Here is a 21,746-nt window from a genome sequence, read left to right as displayed (position 1 = left end):
CTTCAAAACTATGATCCATAAAATATCTCTACAGAATCTTTATTTGTTTGTTGTTGTTGCTGTTTGTTTTTGAGATAAAGTCTCACTCTGTTGCCACGGCTCACTGAAGCCTCTACCTTCTGTGCTCAAGAAATCCTCCTGTCTCATCTCCCAAATGACACCACAGATGCATGCCACCATGCCTCGCTAATTTTTTGTTGTTTGTTTTTTGAGATGATAGACTCACTCTATCGCCCAGGCTGGAGTGTAGTGGCATGGTCTTGGCACACTACAACCTCCAACTCCCGGGTTCAGCCTCAGCCTCTCCAGTAGCTGGGATCACAGGTACACGTGACCACCCCCAACTAATTTTTGTAGTTTTGGTAAAGACGGGGTTTTCCCATGCTGGCCAGGCTAGTCTCAAACTCCTGACCTCAAGTGATCCACTCACCTCAGCCTCCCAAAGTGCTGGGATTACAGGCATGAGCCATAGGACCCAGCCCAGAATCTTTATTTCTGATCACCTTCAGTAGTAGGGTATTGATGGTTGATGATATAATCCCAGAAGACAGCACAACACAGTGAAAAAACCACAGCTGCAAATGCTAGCACCATCACTCACCATTTGGAAACAATCCATTTCTTTGCCTTTTCTAGCTTCTAGAAGCCACATGTATGTCTTGTCTCATGGCCCCATCCTTCATCTTCAAAGCCAGCAGCGTATCATCTTCCAATCTCTGTCTCTGCTTCCATTGTCCCATTGCCTTTTCTGATTCTGACACTCCTTACTCCTTCTAAGGACCCTTATGATTATATTGGGTCCACCCAGATAATCCAGGATAATCTTCCCATCTTAACATCTGTAATTTAATCACATCTGTAACGTTTCTTTTGCCATGGAAGGTAATGTATTCACTGGTTCTGGGGGGTTAGGACGTGGACATCTTTGGTAGGGGCATTATTTTGCCTGTCTCAAGAATCATCTTTAATTCTTCTCTCTTTCTGTCCTCCCTATCCTTACCACAGCTATTTAGTACCAGGTGCAATAAAGACATTCTCCAAAATTATCCCAATTCCATCCACTTCTATCTTAACTACCCTGGCTCATCTGAATTACTGCAACTGGCTTTGTAATGGTTTCCCCACACACACTCTCACTCCCCTCCCATCCATTCTCCATCACTCCTCTACTTAAACTTCTCAATGGCTTCCCTTTATGCTTGGGTTCAAATTCAAAATCCCTAGCCTGGTCCAATAAATCTCTTCATGGGCCGCCCTCTGCAGTCCTGTCTCCCTGCACACTCACCACCAGCAATACTGGTTTTCTTCCAGTTCCTTGACGGCACCATACTCTTCCCTTCTCAAGCTAAAAGAAAAAAAAAATTATTTGTAGTTTCTTCCCCTCCCAAAATGCCTCTTCGCCCACCCCCTACTCCCTTGCCTAGCAATCTCTTTCTCATCTTTCCAGTACCAGCTTAATGTCATTTCTTCAAAAGAATTGCCTTAATCTAAACTAGGTCCTCACCTAATAGCTTCCTGTTCCTTCCTTCCTTAATTTTTAACACGATTTATAATTTTACGCTTATCTGCTTAAAGCTCAACTCCCCAATGAACAATAAGTTCCATGAGAGTTGAGAAGGCATCTATTTTCTTCCCCTTGGTACGACCTGCCACTAACGCAATGCCTGGCACATAATAGGTGTTCATTGGATCCAAAAAAAAAAAAGTGTTGGGCACTAGGCTTAGAACCTGGGTGACAAAATAATCTGCACAGCAAACCCCTGTGATACAAGTTTACCTATATAACAAACCTGCACATGTATCCCTGAACCTAAAATAAACGTTTTAAAAAATAGGTACTCGTTAAATTTTTCTTGACTGAACAAATGAGTGAATGAATGAATGACACCTGATAGCAGAACTGTGGCCAAAATTTTATTTTGCTATTAATTCAAAATTCTGCAAAGAATTTGTAAGAAGACAAAGACATTAAAGACAGATTTTGCATTGTTTGGTTTTCATTTCTCTACCTGACCTTAAGATAATTATGTACTGAAAGGACCACCGCACTGAGATGCAAGGTGCGTTCTGGGCCTTGTCCATCCAGTTTCACACTGTGGATCCTTGAACTGTTCCTCTGTTTCCTTATCTTTAAAACAGGGAAAGGAAACCTCTCTCTTTCTAATTCCCAGCTTCATTGTAAGGTTCAAATGAGATCATATACAAGAAATCCCTTTGGAAGCTGTAAAGCAGCATATCAATGTAAGGCCATCATGTCTTTGTACTAATCACACTCTGTAACTTCACAAAAATAAATGCTGAAGCTGCTTGTTTGCAGAGGTTTAATCGTTTCCACCTGAGGACAGCAGGGACCCAGGCTGGAGAGGAGGTTCCGCCCCTGCGCGGTGAGATCCATATGTAGACGAGCCCTGCCCCCTGGTGGAAGGAGATGGGGTGAGTGTGGCTGGCAACGTGGGATGGCCGGGGTCCTAATGACAGATGCTGGCTGAAAAGGAGAATCCACTTATTTAAGCATATACTTTTTAAAGAAATAGTTTGTCATTTTTTCTTTTTGTTGTTTTCATTTGTTTTTAAATTAACAAATTAAAATTGTATATATTTATGTTGCACAACATGATGTTTTAAAATATGTGTACTTTTTAAAGAAAACAAAAAAACCCAGCATGATGTTGTAAAATATGTATACATTTTTAAAGAAAAAAAAACCAGCTTTCTTTTGATGAAGAAAAGTTTTAAAAAAAGACAAAAAATGTGTACATTGTGGAATGGCTCAAAGTAATTAACACATGCATTACGCCATATCTGTATCATTTTTTGTGGTGAAAACACTTAAAATCTACTCTCTTAGCAATTTTCAAGTACGCAATGCATTGTTGTTTCTTTTCTTGTTGTAAAATGGCCTTTGGAAACATTTTATTTACTTATAAAGGATGCAGACACGTTTCACCAATGACTTGTCTAATTATTATTTGGAGTTTAGTGGTAAATGAGAGATTTACAATTCTTTATATATTTTGATATTCTAATTCGTTATATTTAAATCTCAACAATTCAATTAGAATCATTTTACAACTCATGCATGTTAAGACTATAGATGGTGTGTACTAGAAAATTTCAGCTTATATATTTCCCTATATGTTACGTGCATTTTATTTAACTTTGTTATACTGTGAATATTGTGTACATACTGGACAAATGAGTCCTAATTTTGTAATATCTAGTCTCCAGATATTAAAGAGGTTGCCAATGTTTAAAAAATAGACTACAAATGGCAACATATAAAGTATTTGTATGAGCATGCATCATAGAGTAATTATTTATGTCTAAATATGTTCACGGTGCCAGCATACCAAGGTCAACTTGAACATATGCCAGGTTTTCACCTGGCCTATCCCTCACGACTCTGAGCAAATTGTTCAACATTTCTGGGTCTCAGTTGCCCTCAACTGCCAAATAAGGGGCTGAATTAGGTGATGTCTAAGGCTCTTTGCAACTCTAAAAATATCCTACAACTTTGTCCAGAAAATGCATCTTAGAGGCCACACGCGAGCCGCCCTCAGCACCAGCTAATTAGGCTCCAGACTGCTTAGGCCAAGGCACTTCCAGGAGACTACCCCTGACTATTCTGGTGGCAAAACAATTTTATACTTGTCATCACTCCCTGAACCCAGTCAAATCCAACCGAGTGGACTCAAAACCAGTCACATCCAACCAAGTGCCTCCTGTCCCTTGTCCCTCCTTTTTCCTGCCCTGCCAACCCTCTTCATCCCCACCCTCTATAGCCATGGCCTCAAGAGGAAGGAGGCCTCTCCTTGCACACCTCTCCTTCTCTTGCAGCCTGATATCCCAGCCCTCCACATTCACACACCCAGTGAGGAACAACAACAACAGTAATAATAATGGCTGCCATTCATTGACAGTTTTCCATTTGCCAGGCACCGCAGTAAGCATAATCTCATTTAGTTTTTCAACAGGTTTATGAGGTGGAAACTCCATATTTTGACAATTTATGTCCATAAATATGGACATATTTATCCATATTTTGACAATTACATGAACATTTTCTGCAGACCTCTCTGCAAAATAGTTCAATTGAAATGATTTTTTAATAGCATTAACCACTTTCTGGTGAATTGCCCTAACAACTTTTTCTATCAGAAACGTATCCTTCATCCTCCATCTGCATTCCCATCTCTCTCCCCTTCCTCTCATTTTCTCCCATGTCTTTTCCTCTCCATCCACCTTCTTCACCTCCATCTCCTCTTCTGCTCCCACTTCCACACACCTAACATAAGGACTTCAAGGCAGAGTCTGTGTTCTCTAGATTTCCAATGCCACATCTAGCTTTATGCCACTTAATTCTTATGCTAAGACTCCTCTTTTGAGGCAAATGCCATTCAACAGCCCCTCACCACACACACTCCCCTCTGCCTCATTGTCCAAAAACCTTGACACTGGCTCACAGCCCACTTCCCTCTCGTCTCCTGCCATCATGAGAAAGTTCATGCCTTTATAGATGGTCCATTTAACGTCATAGACAGATAGTTCCTGACCTCCTACTCTCTTGCCTTTCAGGTCCAATCCACTTCTGACTTCTTGTTCCAGTGACTGTTGGTCCAGTCCCATGACTACTCACTGGACTTTGGTGACACCTGGAGTTGTGCTTACTTTAAAATTCTAAATTCTGGTTTCCACTATCCAACTTTAGCCTGTCATCCTTCACCTTTATCAATCTCCCCCTCACACTCTGCCTGCTCCATGACCTCATAAGGATGCCCAATGACTCACCCTCTGCCCTTTTCTTCAGTCCATCTGTCCCTCTGGTTTTGCTTTCTTCTTGCTATATGATCATAGAGTCAATCGCCTCAACCGTTTTCTCAAGAACACCAGAAACTTCTTTGCCATTGTTTCCTTCTTCTGGACCTGTCTTCAAATCCCAAAACCCACATCAGTCTGATCATCATCCTTTCTATTCCTGCACCAGGATTACTTCCAAACATGCAGTTGAACATCATTATGAATGAGAGCTGGACCTCCAATTTTCTTTTACTCATTGCTAGTCAAGTATTTTTCCAGTTCAGTGTACATATTCTAAACAGTCATTCTTTCTATCAGCCACCTTCATCTGGAACATTCTAGCAACCCCTCAAATCCAGTTGGTCCAAACCTAAACTCAGTGTCTTCCTCCTCCTCTATTCCCCATCTCAGTGAATATTATGAATTCCCAGAATCTAAAATTAATTACCTAAGAGTTATCCCCAATTCTGCCTTATTCCCTACTCTCCAAATTCAATCATATTACCATATGCTCTCAAAGCCATCTTCTCTGCATCCCCACTGCCTTCATTCTTCTCACCTGGACCATTGTTCCAACCTTGCAATTGTCCACCTTGTTTCATTTCAACATGATCATGTTGCCCTCTGCTTTTTACTTAGGATTCATTACAAACTCTTTAGACCAACACAGAAGACTAACCATGAGCCAGCCCCTGTCTGAACCTGGCAATAGATTTCTTAAAGATGGTAATCGTGCATTTTTCATTTCTGCATTTAGTTAACACTATGTCTTTCATTTTAGCACTTAGCATAGAGCACCAGACATCATAACCATGCTATTTTAAACAAAATAACAGGTCAATATTTGTGTCATTGTCCAAGATAATAAACAGATGTTACAATTATGGTAGGAACAGAGATGTTGCTAGTCTCTGTTTTCTAAATAACACATTTTTTCTGGTGGGATAAAATATTTGTTTCTGTAGTTAGCAGTCCTTTATACCCCTCAGTGGTAATTGAGACCCTACTGTACCTCACAGAACTCTATCATAATCTTACTTAACTTTATAAAAACTTTGATAATACCTGGCGCCAGATAATGATAGTACATGCCTAGGGTCTAGATGAAAGTAAAGGATTACTCACTCAAAATTAGAAGTTAAATTAATAAACTTAATATAGAACAAACCCTATTATATTTAAGATAACAAATAGCCCAAAGCAACACCTAGGGATGTTAGACATTAATTATTTTTAAAATCACTCAATTATACATAATTTTATGCTAATCTAAGTATGCCATTTTTCTTTTGGCATATATAACTCAAATAGGAACGCCCCAATAATTGTATATAAAAGCCCAAAGAAATAATCAGTGCATGATATTTTGTTCTCCTGGGACATTACAGTTTCACACAGACAAGGTGAACATTTCTCAAAACACCATGTCTCTCCGATTTTCTAATGGATCCAGACATGTTTGCTTAAGGTCTGGAGCTGGATCTGTCAGACCACCCAATGGAGGTGCAGGCTTTGCGGGCAGCAGTGCATGTGGCAGCTCTGTTGCTGGAAGCGAATTTTCCTGTGCCTTGGGAGGGGGCTTGGGCAGCGTTCCTGGTGGGAGCCATGCTGGTGGTGCCCTTGGAAATGCTGCTTGTATTGGCTTTGCTGGAAGCGAAGGGGGACTCCTCTCTGGAAACGAGAAGGTGACCATGCAAAATCTTAATGACCGCTTGGCATCCTACCTGGATAACGTGCGAGCTCTGGAGGAGGCAAATGCTGAATTAGAGAGAAAAATCAAGGGTTGGTATGAAAAATACGGACCCGGATCTTGCCGTGGACTTGATCATGACTATAGCAGATATCACCTAACAATTGAGGATCTTAAGAATAAGGTGAGAAATCACAGATTTGGAACTATCCCAAGTATTTAAAACTAAGAAATACCTAGCAAAAGACATACAATAAGAAATGTTTTGTGACTGTTATCTGTAACTTGTATTTATTTATTTAAACAATTCTTCCTATTATTCAAAAATGGGCCCTTTGATTCATGAGTTTTAATGTAGTTAAAATGCTATTAGTTCCATTGTTTATGTTGAAGTACATTCATAGACATATGAATAAAAAAGTATTGTAGTTCTAAAGTTAGGCGAATACATGAGAATAAATAAAACCATGTCTTTAATTTTTAAATGTTACATTTGAAACATTTTGATTATTACATAAGGAGGTGAGATTTTTATGCAAAACCTTGAGTACCTTTTTCATTTCCTGAAATAATGAATTACATAAAAGCACACTTACTTGTTGTGTTCTCTGTTTTGGTTTATTCTAGATTATCTCCTCCACTACCACTAATGCTAATGTCATTCTGCAGATTGATAATGCCAGACTGGCTGCTGACGATTTCAGGCTAAAGTAAGTGACAGAAAAAATCCTGCTCTAGAAAAAAGTTTCTATTTATTTAATTCGTTAAATAAAATTTCAATTTCATCCCAAGTAGAATGAACTATCAACTAAAAGATAAAAGGAAGCAAAGGATTTGTATTATAATGTTACAATCAACTTATACATAGTTATTATATTCCTGGGACAAAATATCAATATATTTCTCTGCCTGCCTAGAATACTGCCAAGCACAAAGTCGATGCTCAGTAAATCATTAGTCAACTAAGGAAAAACATTAACTAAAATAAAATTGCAAAATGGTGTATTTTTATTTAACTAGGTTATGCTATTGGAATTTGTGTGATGAAATAACAGCCAATTATCCAGTACAGAATTGGGTGGGGGTAATGGAGGAGGGCTTTCTTCATATATTTTTATACTACTTAGAGTCCTAATTCAATTTCTAATTTTCAGTTTAAAGCAATTGGGATTGAATATTTCTGTTTCTTGAGGTAGTCTTACTGGCACTGAAATTCACTTAAATGCCCCCCCAAGGTATGAAAATGAGCTCACCCTTCACCAAAACGTAGAGGCTGACATCAACGGATTACGGCGAGTCCTGGACGAGCTGACACTCTGTAGGACTGACCAGGAGCTGCAATATGAGTCTCTGAGTGAGGAGATGACATATCTCAAGAAGAACCATGAAGAGGTAGGAGAAGCTTTACCTGTAGTCCAATCACAATTCTGTACATTTTAAACTGGGCAGGGGTTGGGGGTTAAAAATCGCAATAGTAATTCAGGTTAATTGTTAACATTTGCCAATGGATATAGACAGATTAGTCTAATAATACTACCTACTACGAGGGAATGTTAAAAGGCTTCAGTGAGTTAATACATGTCACATGCTCAGAACAGTGCCTGGCATATAGTAATCACTCAGTAAATGACAGCGGTCATCCCTAGGATGAATGCCTATGAGGGCCAGGATTTCAGGATTTTTTCCACTGTTCTATTCCCATCAACCTGACATTTAGTCAGTAACCATATGTTGAGTAACTCTCTGGTCTTTAAATCCCTTTCTCATTTAAAAGAATAACTAACCTCTCTTGGGGTGCTATGACTGCTTTTGGTGATGGTGGTGATTTTAATTAACAGGTCCCTAATTTTTTTTGTTGTTTGTTTTCTTTTGTTTTGAGACAGAGTCCCACTCCGTCGCCAGGCTGGAGTGCAGTGGCGCAATCTCAGCTCACTGTAACCTCCACCTGCCAGGTTCAAGCAATTCTCCTGCCTCAGCCTCTGGAGTAGCTGGCACTACAGGCGCACACCATCACGCCTGGCTAATTTTTGCATATGTAGTAGAGAAGGGTTTTCGCCATGTTAGCCAGGCTGGTCTGGAACTCTTGACTTCAAGTGATCCGCCCGCCTCAGCCTCCCAAAGTGCTGGGATTACAGGAGTGAGCCACCGCGCCCAGCCAACAGGTCACTAATTAAATAGATGATTGGCATGAATATGGACCGAATATGTCAATTAAAAAATTGTGTGCCATAAATTATACACCTGACCACAAACTTTGAGACATAAAGTAACACGTTTGAAAACTTCTCAGACTGAGTGTGAACCTGCAATGCCCCTAAAACCACGCTCTTGCTTCCCTCCAGGAGATGAAGGCTTTGCAGTGCGCGGCTGGGGGCAACGTGAACGTGGAGATGAACGCGGCCCCCGGGGTAGACCTCACGGTTTTGTTGAACAACATGCGAGCGGAGTACGAAGCCCTTGCAGAGCAGAACCGCAAGGACGCGGAGGCCTGGTTCAATGAGAAGGTGAGGTGGGCCCCCTTCCTGTGCCCACACCTCCCGGGCGGGTGGGGACTCCGTGTGACCCTTTTGCCCGGTCCTGCAGAGCGCCTCGCTGCAGCAGCAGATCTCCCACGACGCAGGCGCAGCCACCTCCGCCCGGAGCCAGCTCACCGAGATGAGGCGCACCCTGCAGACCCTGGAGATCCAGCTGCAGTCCCTGATGGCCACGGTAGGTGACGGCAAAGTTCAGCCTGGATCCTGTGATTCTAGAAAGCCTCCGAGAAGCACCTCCCTCTGCCCTTCCCTCTTTTTTCTATTACACCTTTGCCTGCAAATACTTAGCAGAGAGTGGAGGAGAGCAGGAAAAACAGATCAGTAGACCCTCAAAATAGAGCTTTTTCTTCCTCCTTGACATCACTGGGGGTTTCCTTCCTGCCTGATGCTTAATGCTCATTTCATGAAAATAGACATTTCACATAGATCCTTTCTCAGGGTAATTCAGTTTAGGCCCGCAGAACAAACAGTAGCAGTATTGCTCCACCTGAAAATTAGCCACAGGTCTATAATCAGGGGCGTGGGGCTAGTGCCACACAGGGCGGGGAGCTAGTATCACACCAGCATCTCCTGATACTGATGAAGCCATATTAGAAGCCACATGTGGTTTCGCCAGGCAGAGGAAGAGAGGGTACACACCTGAATGCCACATGGGCACTGTCAGGCTCTTCATCGCCACAGAGTCCAGAGTGGAGGTCAGATCCTGGAGGGCACACCTGGGAGCCAAGCCTTCAGCCATTTGGGCACATACCACCAGCTCCTGGCTTACTTCAAACATCAGCTTGGAGTCAAAATGGATTAAAGCCAGCCAGGATTAAAAATGGCTTCCCTTCTAGAGTGTGAGCTGGCAGTGCTCAAAAGGCTTGACTTTGAGAATTACGGCATGCACGTGGCCTAAGGACTCCCTTCGTCATAAGAGGTTTCGTGCCCCCTGAGGACACCAGGCTGTAACACAAAGAATAGAGCAGCTATTACCCAAGTGAGTGCAGTGAGCCAAGAAGGAAAAGATGACTCAAAACATTGGGAGACTCTTGATTTAGCCGCCCTCTAAAGGTGTGTGCTTTCTCCCTATGTTGGATTTAGATGGGAGACTTGTTTTTACACTGACTGGCCCCTAACTTAACCAGGATGGCCCTCTTCTCCTCTCCCTCATCACTGCTGCTAGCAGGTACCCTAGACCCCCCTGCCACTGTGGGCTCCTGGAGCCTTCGTTTCTTCTCCATTTCCCTTCTTCCCTGAACTAGATCCCCGAGGACTCTGTTCCTGGTGCAGGAGCTGTGTGAGTGAATCCTCCCTCTATTTCTGAGCTACATTGATGGAAATACATTTTCGAGTTCCCAGACCAGAATTGTGAGCATTTTCACATAAAAACAAGGATGTTATAAAGTAGTTAGAGTCTGTGCAGCCAGTGGTACTATAATTTGGGCTCATAGGATAATCCACACACAAAAAGCCCACTTAACACAGGACACAACTGAATTCTAGAATAATGGGAGCATGGCACCTAACTTACACCCCTGAGGCCCTGTTGTCTTATGATGAATTCTAAGCTCAATCTCCTACAGCTAGAACACGAGTCATTGGCAAGTTGAGAGTTGTCTAAATACATAAATGTTCACGTTTGCTTCCTGTGATGTACAAACTTTCAAGTTCATCCTGTTCTCCTCCCTCTTTGACAAGCCAGCCTTCACAGTGGAAGACTGTGAGTAGAGATGCTGTCCCCTCTGACTTATGAGTGTATTAGCAATCATAAAAAGGAATACCCTAGGAGGACGCATTACCAGGGAAATTAAAATTTTGAGCTGCCGAGCACACACCTCACTGGCGTCTTGCTACCTGATGCCTCACTCTCCCCATTACCATCCTGATCTCCTTCCACTTAGGTGCTCCTGGAGAGCCCAGCACCCTCTATGTAACACACCTGTTTGCCTAAGCCAGTAGCTCTAAGTCAGTGTTAGGTTCTAAACCCATTAGATCCAATGTCTGCCTGTGATGACAAATATTGTGTAATTCCCTCTTTGCAATGCTAGAATGAAGTCACTAGGTAATAGATTTAGAAATACACAAAATTATTTTTTAAAGTATAATACCATAAATGCAATAAAAAGGCAAGTATTTTAAGATAAAATGAATTTACTAGGTAAATACATGGGCCCGACTACTCTAGAAAATGTAATGAAAGAGGCAGAGCCTTGCATCTTCTCTTAATAAATCTTTCATTTTCAACCACGTAAGATCAGAAGTTCCTCCACACAAGAAAAGGGAAATGAAAGAGTGGAAGTTGGGGTGGACACTTGGATAATGACTAATATCAAGAGAAGTAATACTTGCCCAGACATATTTATCTATAATAAAGGAAAGAGGAAAATTACCTTCATTAAAGTAGGGAGCAGATGCCAAGACAAATTACAGACTGTAGAAGTAGCAAAGAGGAAGTATGATATTCGTAAGAGTAGTGTCGAAATAATGACCTGTATTGTGTTATGAGATATAGCTCTTGCCTTGAAATCTCACATCTGTTAAGGCACTCATTCAGTCTCAGGTACCTTAATAAAAGACCTTTGATAGAGGCCAGAAAATCAAAGATGGATTAGAAAAAAAAAAAAAAAAGCAGTAGCACAAAAGGCCGTGGAACACTGGCAGGGTGGATCTGCGGGGACAGTAGCAGAGTAACACGGAAACAACAGGTAACTCAGAAATAAATATATAATTTCAAAATACAAGTGTTCCCATACCGAGTTTTTATTCTGCAATCCTTAAAAGGTGCTTTAATATATCAGTCGGTGTTGGTAGAAATATAACCTATATGTCACCTATGTCCAGTGGAACATCAAAAGTCTTGTGGGAAAAGGGCCATTTATCCCACATTGGGATCCCACGTCCATCATGCCTGGCCCTCACTTCATAAATGCCAGCCTCCTTTCTTTCCCATTTGATTGTGACATGCCTCGCAAACTTCCACAACTGCCTAGGAAGCAATCCTGCTGGTTTCTGAGAAACACTGTTCTACTGGTCCTCAGAGTGTTTTCATCCCTTGCCATGGCTTCTTTGATATCCTCAGAAACACTCCCTGGAGGGCTCCTTGACGGAGACCGAGAGCAACTACTGTGCGCAGCTGGCGCAGATCCAGGCTCAGATCGGGGCCCTGGAGGAGCAGCTGCACCAGGTCAGAACCGAGACCGAGGGCCAGAAGCTGGAGTATGAGCAGCTCCTCGACGTTAAGGTCCACTTGGAAAAAGAAATTGAGACCTACTGCCGCCTGATAGATGGAGACGGAAAGTAAGTAAAGTCATTTGAAAATCCAGTTTTTACTTCTTTTAAGCTACAAACATGGGCTGCCCATTAGCCTTCCATACTTCCAAGCCCTTTCTTTTTCATTCCCACTGCAGAAAAGCATGTCCATCTCTTGCTTTTTCCAAAGAGAGTCATCTCTTCCAAATCTTGTACATCACAGTGTTCTCCTCTGCCTTAGATGACTGGAACTGTTCCTGTAGCCATTTCCATCTGTTGTCCATGTTAATCACTGTGGGTTTCAAGATTCTCTCCACCTCTCACTAGCAGGCTTTATCCTTCTTTCAGTGCATACCTAATATCACTGCTGCCCTGAAATAAATGTACTCTGAACAAACCACCTGGATCCATATATATGTATGTATGTCCTTAAGTTTTACATTTTTGGGTGTAAAAAAAAAATCAGATGGAAACAAGATTTATTTATACTCTCTCTTTAGATAACATTTAATTACTTTCAACTCCTACTCATAAAAATCTTAAGAGTTTCCTCTATAGAAAACTAAGACCTGTTTTTGGCATACAAATTTCACTTGAGTTCATTGAGCCAATGAATATTTCTTAACTGATAGTAAGCAGAAATATAAAAGAATAAATTATATTTCTTTTACAGTTCATGCTCCAAATCAAAGGGCTTTGGATCAGGAAGCTCTGGGAATTCATCTAAAGGTAATAAAATCTAGTTCTACTTTTTTTTTTTTTTTTTTTTTTTTTGAGACAGAGTCTCGTTCTATTGCCCAGGCTGGAGGGCAATGGTGCGAACTCAGCTCACTGCAACCTCCACCTCCTGGGTTCAAGTGATTCTCCTGCCCTAGCCTCCTGAGCAGCTGGGATTACAAGCACCCACCACCATGCCCGGCTAGTTTTTTATATTTTTAATAGAGACAGAGTTTCACCATGTTGGCCAGGCTGGTCTCAAACTCCTGACCTCAAGTGATCTGCCCACCTTGGCCTCCCAAAGTGCTAGGATTACAGGCGTGAGCCTCCACACCAGCCCTCTAGTTCTATTTCTATCAGAGCAATACTTTTACGTTAATGGTAGTCACACACTACAACCGTAGTCAATATTTAAGTAACTTTAACTAAACTGTTCTGAATGGGAAGTATTAAGTGCCTAAAACTATCCCAAGCTATTATTATAAACATACACTTACTGCCTCAATCAAAAATATGCATAATATATTATATTGAACTAGCAGTGGAATTGTCACATAATCTTTTTGGTTGAATATATGTATTCTTATGTTTTATTTCTAGATTTATCCAAAACCACACTGGTAAAGACAGTGGTTGAAGAGATAGATCAGCGTGGTAAAGTTCTTTCATCAAGGATTCACTCCATTGAAGAAAAGACATCTAAAATGACCAATGGCAAGACAGAACAAAGGGTTCCTTTCTAGCTGTCATTTTAGATAAAAGAATAATTTGGGAAAGGATCCTATACAATTGTGTTATTCTAAATATCAGAGAGAATATACACACTTTTTACTTTTAAAGATAAGTTACTTAGCAAAAATATCTGTTTTCTTAGTTTTACAGGATGTTGGGTGTTTGTTTCCAATAAATAAAAAAGTTGATGTGCATTCATTTCCATTCACTGATGACTAATAAATAATTATTTGTGATTTTTTTCTCTGTCTAATTCATAGAGAAACATTTGTGGAATATATTTTAATTGCCTTTCACTGTTGTTTTAAATAATAGTCAATACCGCCACATGGCATTTGAATATTAAACATTCACTAGGCATAATCTTTAAATCACACCATGTCTATGTGGGCAAATAATCAAAAAATTCAGAAATTCTCCTGTGACTGAAAAGTCTCACCACTAGATGACGCATTCCTGGTATTTTACCAAGAGCCTCTCTCAAACTCTTCTTTTCACAATACCCAGGATATCATTCCTCGTCTAAACAGGATAATCTCCAGAAAACTCCACAGCAATACGGCTTGTGTCAGTGACACTTCCTAGAACAGGGGTCAGAAGCTTTTTTTGTGAAGACTCAGATAGTAAATATTTTAGGCATGGCAGGCCACACAGTCTCTATTTCAACTACAAACCTCAGCCATAGACAATAAATGAATGAATGAACATGACTGTGTTCCAACAACAAAACTTAATTTATTAATGCTGAAATTTGAACTGTAAATATTTTTACCTGTCATGGAATATTATTCTTAACTTTTTTCAACCATTTAAAAATGTAAAACCATTCCTAGCTCACAGTCTGTACAAAAACACATAGCAGGCCAAATTTAACCCACCAACACCTGTTCTCAAACGTGAAGCCCCATGAGGCTGATGAACATCATGATTCTTGTGATTATGACTATTTATACCTTTCTGGATCAAAATGTATGGTAGGAATTCCCAACAAGTATTAAACTGCCTAAATGGAAAGCAGCTCCTTTATTTCTCTGGTATATGGCCTGATTCCAGTGAAAATCTCCAGCAAGAGAAGGAATTCTGTCTCATAACCCTCCAGTCACATGGGATTTAGAGAAGTGGTGAAAAATGAGATATTCACAAAATCTTCAGCCAAAAGCCATCAAATGAAGCAAATACTAGAAATTCACAGAGAAATAATTTCCAAATGTACAATGTTCAGGGCCAGCTACATAATTTTCAGGACCTAGTGCCAAAGGAAATCATGGGATTCCTTATTCAACAATCAGGCAAAATGTATCACCCAAAGGCACTAAAATATCAAGCTGTTTCCTTGCATCCACATTTATGTTTTCAACTTGTCCTGGATTTTGTTGTTTTGATTTGGGGTTTTCTGTTGTTGTTGTTTTCTTTTTTTTTTTTTTTTTTGCTATTTAGTTTTGTTCTAAGTAAAGTATATTAGTCCGTTCTCACACTGCTATAAAGAAACTACCTGAGACTGGGTAATTTATAAAGAAAAGAGGTTTAATTGACTCATAGTTCCATATGGCTGGGGAGGCCTCAGTAAACTTACAGTCATGGCAGAAGGTGAAGGGAAGCAAAGACCTTCTTCACATAGCGGCAGGAAACAGAGTGTATGAGGGCGCAAGAAAAACTACCATTTATAAAACCATCAGATCTCGTGAGAATTCACACTATCTCGGAGAACACCATGGGGAAACCACCCCCATAATCCAATCACTTTCCTCTCTTGACACGTGGGGATTACAATTCAAGGTGAGATTTGGGTGGGGGCACAGAGCCAAACCATATCATAAAGAAAAATTAAAATTTTAAGTTATTGGCATAAATGTTACCATTCGTTTTATATTGAAATCCAAGCATAAGAACATTTAACTTGTATACAGAATCCCCAAGATCACACAATTCATAATTTGTAGCTCATACATGTATATGTATATTGTTCCTATCAAAACAGTGGAAACACTGCACAAAACAAACTCAAAGTGTTTTTATTTCACTTCTGTATATACCCACCTTCTACCAGCATTCTCTACCTTTGGTTTACCAATGAGTAAGAAGACTAAAAGGAAAAGGAACTATGGGTTGTTTGACCTTTCTATATCATCATTTTCCACTTAAGCAGTCGGCAACACAGGCAAGCAGGAAAGCAGCACAAAAAACTATATGATAGTCCAGGTGTGGTGGCTCACTCTTGTAATCCCAGCACTTTGGGAGTCCAAGGCGGGTGGATTACCTGAGGTCAGGAGTTCGAGACCAGCAAGGTCAACATGGAGAAACCCCATTTCTACTAAAAATACAAAAATTACCTGGGCTTGGTGGCACATGCCTGTAATCCCAGCTACTCAGGAGGCTGAGGCATGAGAATCACTTGAACCCAGGAGGTGGCGGCTGCAGTGAGCCAAGATGGCGCCACTGCACTTCAGACTGGATGACACAGCAAGATGCTGTTTCAAAAAAAAAAAAGTACATGATAGAGTTCCTTGGTCATTCACATTTTTTTAGAAGACCAGTGTCTTCTTTCTATACTCAGAGAGCAAGTTCTGGTTTGAATGGAAAGCCTGGTTTCTTGGGTTCGATAGAAATTGGGATTACTCAGTCATAGACACAATATACTTACCTTGTAGTTGCTTTGGGTTTTGTTAGACTCCTGCACATTGTGGATCCACCAGAATGTTGGGCACACGGGCATATGCCCCTGAGACAGTAAGGAGCACCTGCAGGCAAACATATTTGGTGTGCTTCTCTGCTCACTTGTATGCCCCATAGTCCCATCAGAATTCACTAACAAGAGACAGGCTAAAAAGACAAAGTTCTGCTACCATCTTGAAACTAAGATTTTCAAGATGGTAATGGGAGAGCATTAATCCAAATGTGGGGCCTTTCTGAACATGAGACCTTGTGCAACTGCACAGGCTTTATGCCCATGATGCCAGATCTGCTTATCAGGTATGCTCATGACACATTGATTTTTCTTTTTAACTGTCTTCATGGTGGCCTGCTTTCCAAGGCAAGGCCCATTACAGCACAGAAAGTGCACACTACACTTTGTGGTGAGGGGACTGTTGACTTGAAAAGATAACTATAAATTCACTACTTCTTGTTGAAAAAAATAAACCAGAATTCCCTGTGCATCTATTCAGCAAAGGAATGGGAGTAAAATTAAATTCTGGATAAGCTTCCTTTAAGTTCTGTTGAGTCCACAGGATGGAAGGAAACATCCTGCCCTCAGTCTTTTGGGTCTTAAATCTGTCCTTCCTTCCTGGGCATGTAAAAATTGACTATGGTCTTTGGTTCACTGTTTTCCTTTGCTGGGCAGAATTCTAGGGCTCCTGAGTTCTTTACGCATTCTGCTAATGGTTACCTATTCTTCTCCAGTCCTTGAAGCTTCACCTTGCTTTTGCTGAAGTGAGTTTCTACACTGAAAGTACTTCCCAAAAATCAGTCTCCATCTGAAGGAAAAGGAAAGCAACCACTGTACTTGAGTGGTTGTTAAAGCAAAAACTACATGCTGCTATTCCTTCTTTTAACAAAAACCCAAGATTTATGGGAGCTTTTTGCAAGGGAAATAAATTGCCACTTGTTACTGACTGTAGCAAATGTTTTGACATTTCTATTTTTCTTTTGATTTTTGTCATCATATAGGAATGTATAATTCATTGTCATATTTATAAAAATTTCCATCTTAGGTTCTGAGTTTTACAACTGCTGGGACCCACGTTTTCTTCTAGTACTTTTAAGGTGATCATATGGTTTCTGTCACAGGACACTTTTATCTGCTCCACATAATATTGAGTCATTCTCATTTCTGGTAAATAACTTCCTTGAGATATTTTACGCTATTTAATATATTATTGAATTATATTTGCTAATATTTTATTTAAGATTATTTCCAGAATATGTCTTTCTTCTGGGGACTGATTCCCCTAAATTTCTCATTTTCTGTGATTGTACCTTAATTAGTTTTTTTTCCTTTTATTTCTAATCATTTCCTAAGGTTTGTCACCTCATTTCTAAGTTTTTTTCTAATTCTGGTTTATGGGGATTTTTTTTCTTTTGTCATTTTTAGCAATTTTAAGTCACTTTGAAATGGTGGGTTGTATCTTACTCAGTTTTGTAGGCATTTCTTTCTGGTATGCTTTCATTTTCTATGGGGACACTATCAACTCCTCACCCTTATTATCTTGTATTCACATTTCTTGGGATTTTACTTCAATCCTTTTCTTTTGCTTGGTTTTATTGCCAATTCGTGTTCCTTAACTTCTAGACTGAAGTATCATTCTAGGCTGGGCATGGTGGCTCACACCTGTAATCCCAACACTTTCAGAAGCCGAAGCAGGTGGATCATTTGAGGTCAAGAGTTGACCAGCCTGGCCAACATGGTGAAATCCCCTCTCCACTAAAAATACAAAAATAGCCAGGCGTGGTGGTGCACACCTGTAATCGCAGTTACTCGGGAGACTGAGGCAGGAGAATCACTTGAAACTAGGAGGCGAGGTTGCAGTGAGCCAAGACTGTGCCACTGCATTCCAGCCTGGGCAATAGAGTGAGACTTCATCTCAAATAATAATAATAATAATAATAAAGTATAATTCCAAATAGCTTTACTAACTTCACAGAGTTCCCTTTTCTCTTGCTTTTATCTAGGATTCAAAAATACATTGGCTTGATTTCTGAAATTTCCTATCTTTTTTCCCCTCCCCTACTTGTATCTAGACCTTCTCTTTCCTTCCTGTCTATGAACCTCTCCTGAATAATTTTGATTCTTCCCCCAGCAGTTTCTCCTCGTCGTGGGTTGCTCTCCCAGGAGGGAATCATGGCTGGTCAGCTTTGAGAATTCACAGGATGTAGGCTGTTCCATTCCCTTCTGAATTCATGGAGGATCCCTAGTTTAGAGTTAAAGTTAGAACAATTTTCTAACTAGTTTAACCCTGTTTTCTCCATATCTTTATCTCTCATGCCACTTTCTTACACAATTAAAACTACCAAGCAATCATTTTCATCTATTCCCATGAAGACCTCACTTTCAGACTCTCCTGTCCTCCTACGCAATATGGGCTATCTGTTTTTTAAGCCTGCTACCCAGCTGTCATGTGGGAACACTCACTCAGTGCGCTCATTGGAGCTCCATTTCCAGGAACCTAAGTTTTCCTTTTTCATGTTTTTCTCCCTCGCGGGTTCCCAACAAAATGTGCAAAGGAGATAACTTTTTTGAGACCTTTCACGTCTGAAAAGATTTTTTATTCCACCCTCACTTGTGGTTGTGAAAGTAGAGAATTTTGCTTCTCTACATAAGTCACAATCAGAAAAAAAAAACTTAGAAACGAGGTGACAAACCTTAGGAAAGGATTAGAAATAAAGGGTTGGATATCATTTTGGGTTCACTTTTTTTTTTTTTTTTTTTTTCCGTTTAAGAGACAGAGTCTCGCTCTGTCAGCCAGGCTGGAGTACAGTGGTATGATCACAGCTCACTGCAACCTTCGCCTCCTGGGTTCAAGGATTCTCCTGCCTCAGCCTCCCAAATAACTGAGATTACGGGCATGCACCACCACACCCAGGTAATTTTTGTATTTTTAGTGGAGACGGGGTTTCACCATGTTGGCCAGGCTGGTTTTGAACTCCTGATCTCAAGTGATCCAGCCCCCTCGGCCTCCCAGAGTGCTGGGATTACAGGTGTGAGCTACTGCACCTGGGCTGGGTTCGTATTTTGAAAGCATTCTTCAATGGAACGATGGCTTTCCTAAAATTGAATATGTGTTGGCTTTGCTCCTGACATTTTAAGTGTTTGTTTCCCAGCCATGGTTCTCTGAAAGATCCTGTGGATGCGCCTCACTGTGGTTGTTTTTCATTTATCATTCATGTTTCTTGGTGGTCTCTTCGAATTTAGAAGCTCAGTTGTTTAGTTCTGAGTAGTATTTCAGAAAATATGATTATAAAATAATAAGTAGGTCTCTTTCCAGAAGACTTATTTGACGTTGTTCTTCTTTGACCAAGTCTCTCATTTTCTAATCTCTTCTTTTATCTGTGAACAAAAGTTCTCTGAGCAGAAAATTCAAGGACAGAGACTTCATTCCAGCAAACAGCTAGTAAGCTGGTGAGACACAGCCTTTGGTGTAAAATGAAAGTGTGTTCCAGAGAACAAAGGGAGGGAATTTGTCTTTTAGAGAAAGTTCCCACCCAGGTTCCCACTTAGGTCGGCTTATGCAAAATGCAGGATTGAAATTTACTTAGTTCTGATTGGTCGATGTTTGCTTACTTAGCTCTTATTAGTCAGGGCATGCAGACTTCTGATTGATCCATGTAGGTTACAGTCTATTATTTGGTTCAGGTGGCATAAACAGGAGGTTGCTTGGTTTTAATTTGAATTTAGGCCCAGTTAGCTGCTCAGGACTCATCTTAAGAGACTGGCTCTTTACACCGGGCACGGTGGCTCACACCTGTAATCCCAGCACTTTGGGAGGCTGAGGTGGGCGGATCACTTGAGGTCAGGCATTCAAGACCAGCCTGACCAACATGGTGAAACCCCATCTCTACTAAAAATACAAAAATTAGCCAGGCGTGGTGGCACGTGCCTGTAATCCCAGCTACTTGGGAGGCTAAGGTAGGAGAATTGCTTGAACTCGGGAGGCAGAGTTTGCAGTGAGCTGAGATTGTACCACTGCACTCGAGCCTGAGTGACAGAGCAAGACTTAGTCCCAAAACAAAACAAAAAAAAGAGAAAGAGAGAGAGAGATTGGGTCTTTCAAGGCTCACATATTTATCTTTTTATCTTTTTGTTCTAATTTTGGGGAGTTTTTTAAAAATTTATTTTCCAATTCATCTATTGAAGTTTTATTTTGGGAGTTGGTTTTTAATTCTAAGAGGTCTTTTATGTGCTTCCTGTTCAATTATAATGATGTTCTATCCATGTTTGAAATATACAGTATTTTTGTTACTTCTGAAAGTAATAATTATAGGTAGTTTCTTTTTTAAAGTTTTCTTCAATGTTCTTCATTATCTGTTTCCCCTGAGTACTATTTTCTGTTTGTTTGAGTCTCTTTCTTGCTGAAGTGTTCTTTAACGCATGGTGATATTTTAAAATATGTTCATTTTGAGTAAGACCTTAAACACTCGGAACTTTTGCGTGAAGTGTCCTTCCAAAGTGGTTGTATGGTGAGCTCCCTTTTGGGGAGAACACTCAAACATTTCTATCTGGAGGTATTTTCTCTAAGATTCTTCAGCTTCCTCAGAGAGACCCAACAATTTGGGCTGGCTACATAATTTCAAGGCCCCGTGCAAAATGAAAATGTGAGGTCTCCTCTTGAAAAGTCAGGAAAAAGGTTCAGTTAGAAATATTAAAACAGGCCCAGCATGGTGGCTCAAGCCTATAATCCCAACACTTTGGGAGACCAAGTGGGTGTTCTGAGGTCAGGAGTTCGAGACCAGCCTGGCCAACATGACGAAAACCCATCTCTACTAAAAATACAAAAATTAGCCCACTCCAGCCTGGGTGACAGAGCGAGACTCCATCTCAAAAAAAAAAAAAAAAGAAATACTAAAATATAAATCTTTTTCTTTTAAAAATGTCTTATTATTTATAACATGTAATGAGGTAATGAGGACACATTTATAACTGCATAAACTATAAACAGCAAAGAAATAATGTTTTGGTGTCCTAGTTTTATGTAAAACAATAAACCATAATACTTTACTAATGTATTAAATTGATTGACAAATCTTTTTGGCTTTTCTTCTGCAAGCTCATTTATTAAGTCATGAAAATTTCAATTTTTGCCAACTTGATTTTCAATCTAGGTAATTGAAAGTGATGTCAATCATTCTTGGCAAATGCAAGATCTCAAATGATTTGTTATAATTTTTAGTCTGAAGAAGAAAACCAGGTGGGAAGAAAAACATGAACAAAGGGAAAGAGATGGGAAAGAGGGAAGCAGTAAAACAGAACGGACAAGTCAGTGAGGGAAAATCTACATTAAGACAGTGAGGTGGCTCCTGCCTATAATCCCAGCACTTTGGGAGGCCAAGGT

The 21,746-nt window shown here is 40.3% G+C and overlaps 1 protein-coding gene and 1 long non-coding RNA gene across 2 annotated transcripts; one reads left to right on the top strand and one right to left on the bottom strand.

Moving 5' to 3' along the window:
• Positions 1-402: 402 nt before the first annotated feature.
• On the bottom strand, positions 403-7,740 carry LOC108582671. The gene is made up of 3 exons (XR_004179282.1): positions 4,554-7,740; positions 1,286-1,345; positions 403-839 (listed from the first exon to the last, which is right to left on the bottom strand). It is a non-coding gene; the product is annotated as an uncharacterized LOC108582671 (long non-coding RNA).
• KRT28 (keratin 28) lies at positions 6,207-13,943 on the top strand. Its single transcript, XM_003912984.4, has 8 exons — positions 6,207-6,671; positions 7,115-7,197; positions 7,723-7,879; positions 8,830-8,991; positions 9,071-9,196; positions 12,083-12,300; positions 12,926-12,981; positions 13,570-13,943. The coding sequence occupies exons 1-8, from the start codon at positions 6,222-6,224 to the stop codon at positions 13,710-13,712; spliced, it is 1,395 nt and encodes a 464-aa protein (XP_003913033.2). The 5' UTR covers positions 6,207-6,221; the 3' UTR covers positions 13,713-13,943.
• The last annotated feature ends 7,803 nt before the right edge of the window (positions 13,944-21,746 follow it).

The sequence above is a fragment of the Papio anubis genome, chromosome 17 (assembly GCF_008728515.1).
Source record: "Papio anubis isolate 15944 chromosome 17, Panubis1.0, whole genome shotgun sequence".
In the NCBI taxonomy this organism is placed as follows: Eukaryota; Metazoa; Chordata; class Mammalia; order Primates; family Cercopithecidae; genus Papio; species Papio anubis.
Note: the sequence above shows the minus strand (reverse complement) of the source record. Positions and strands in the feature narration are given on the sequence as shown.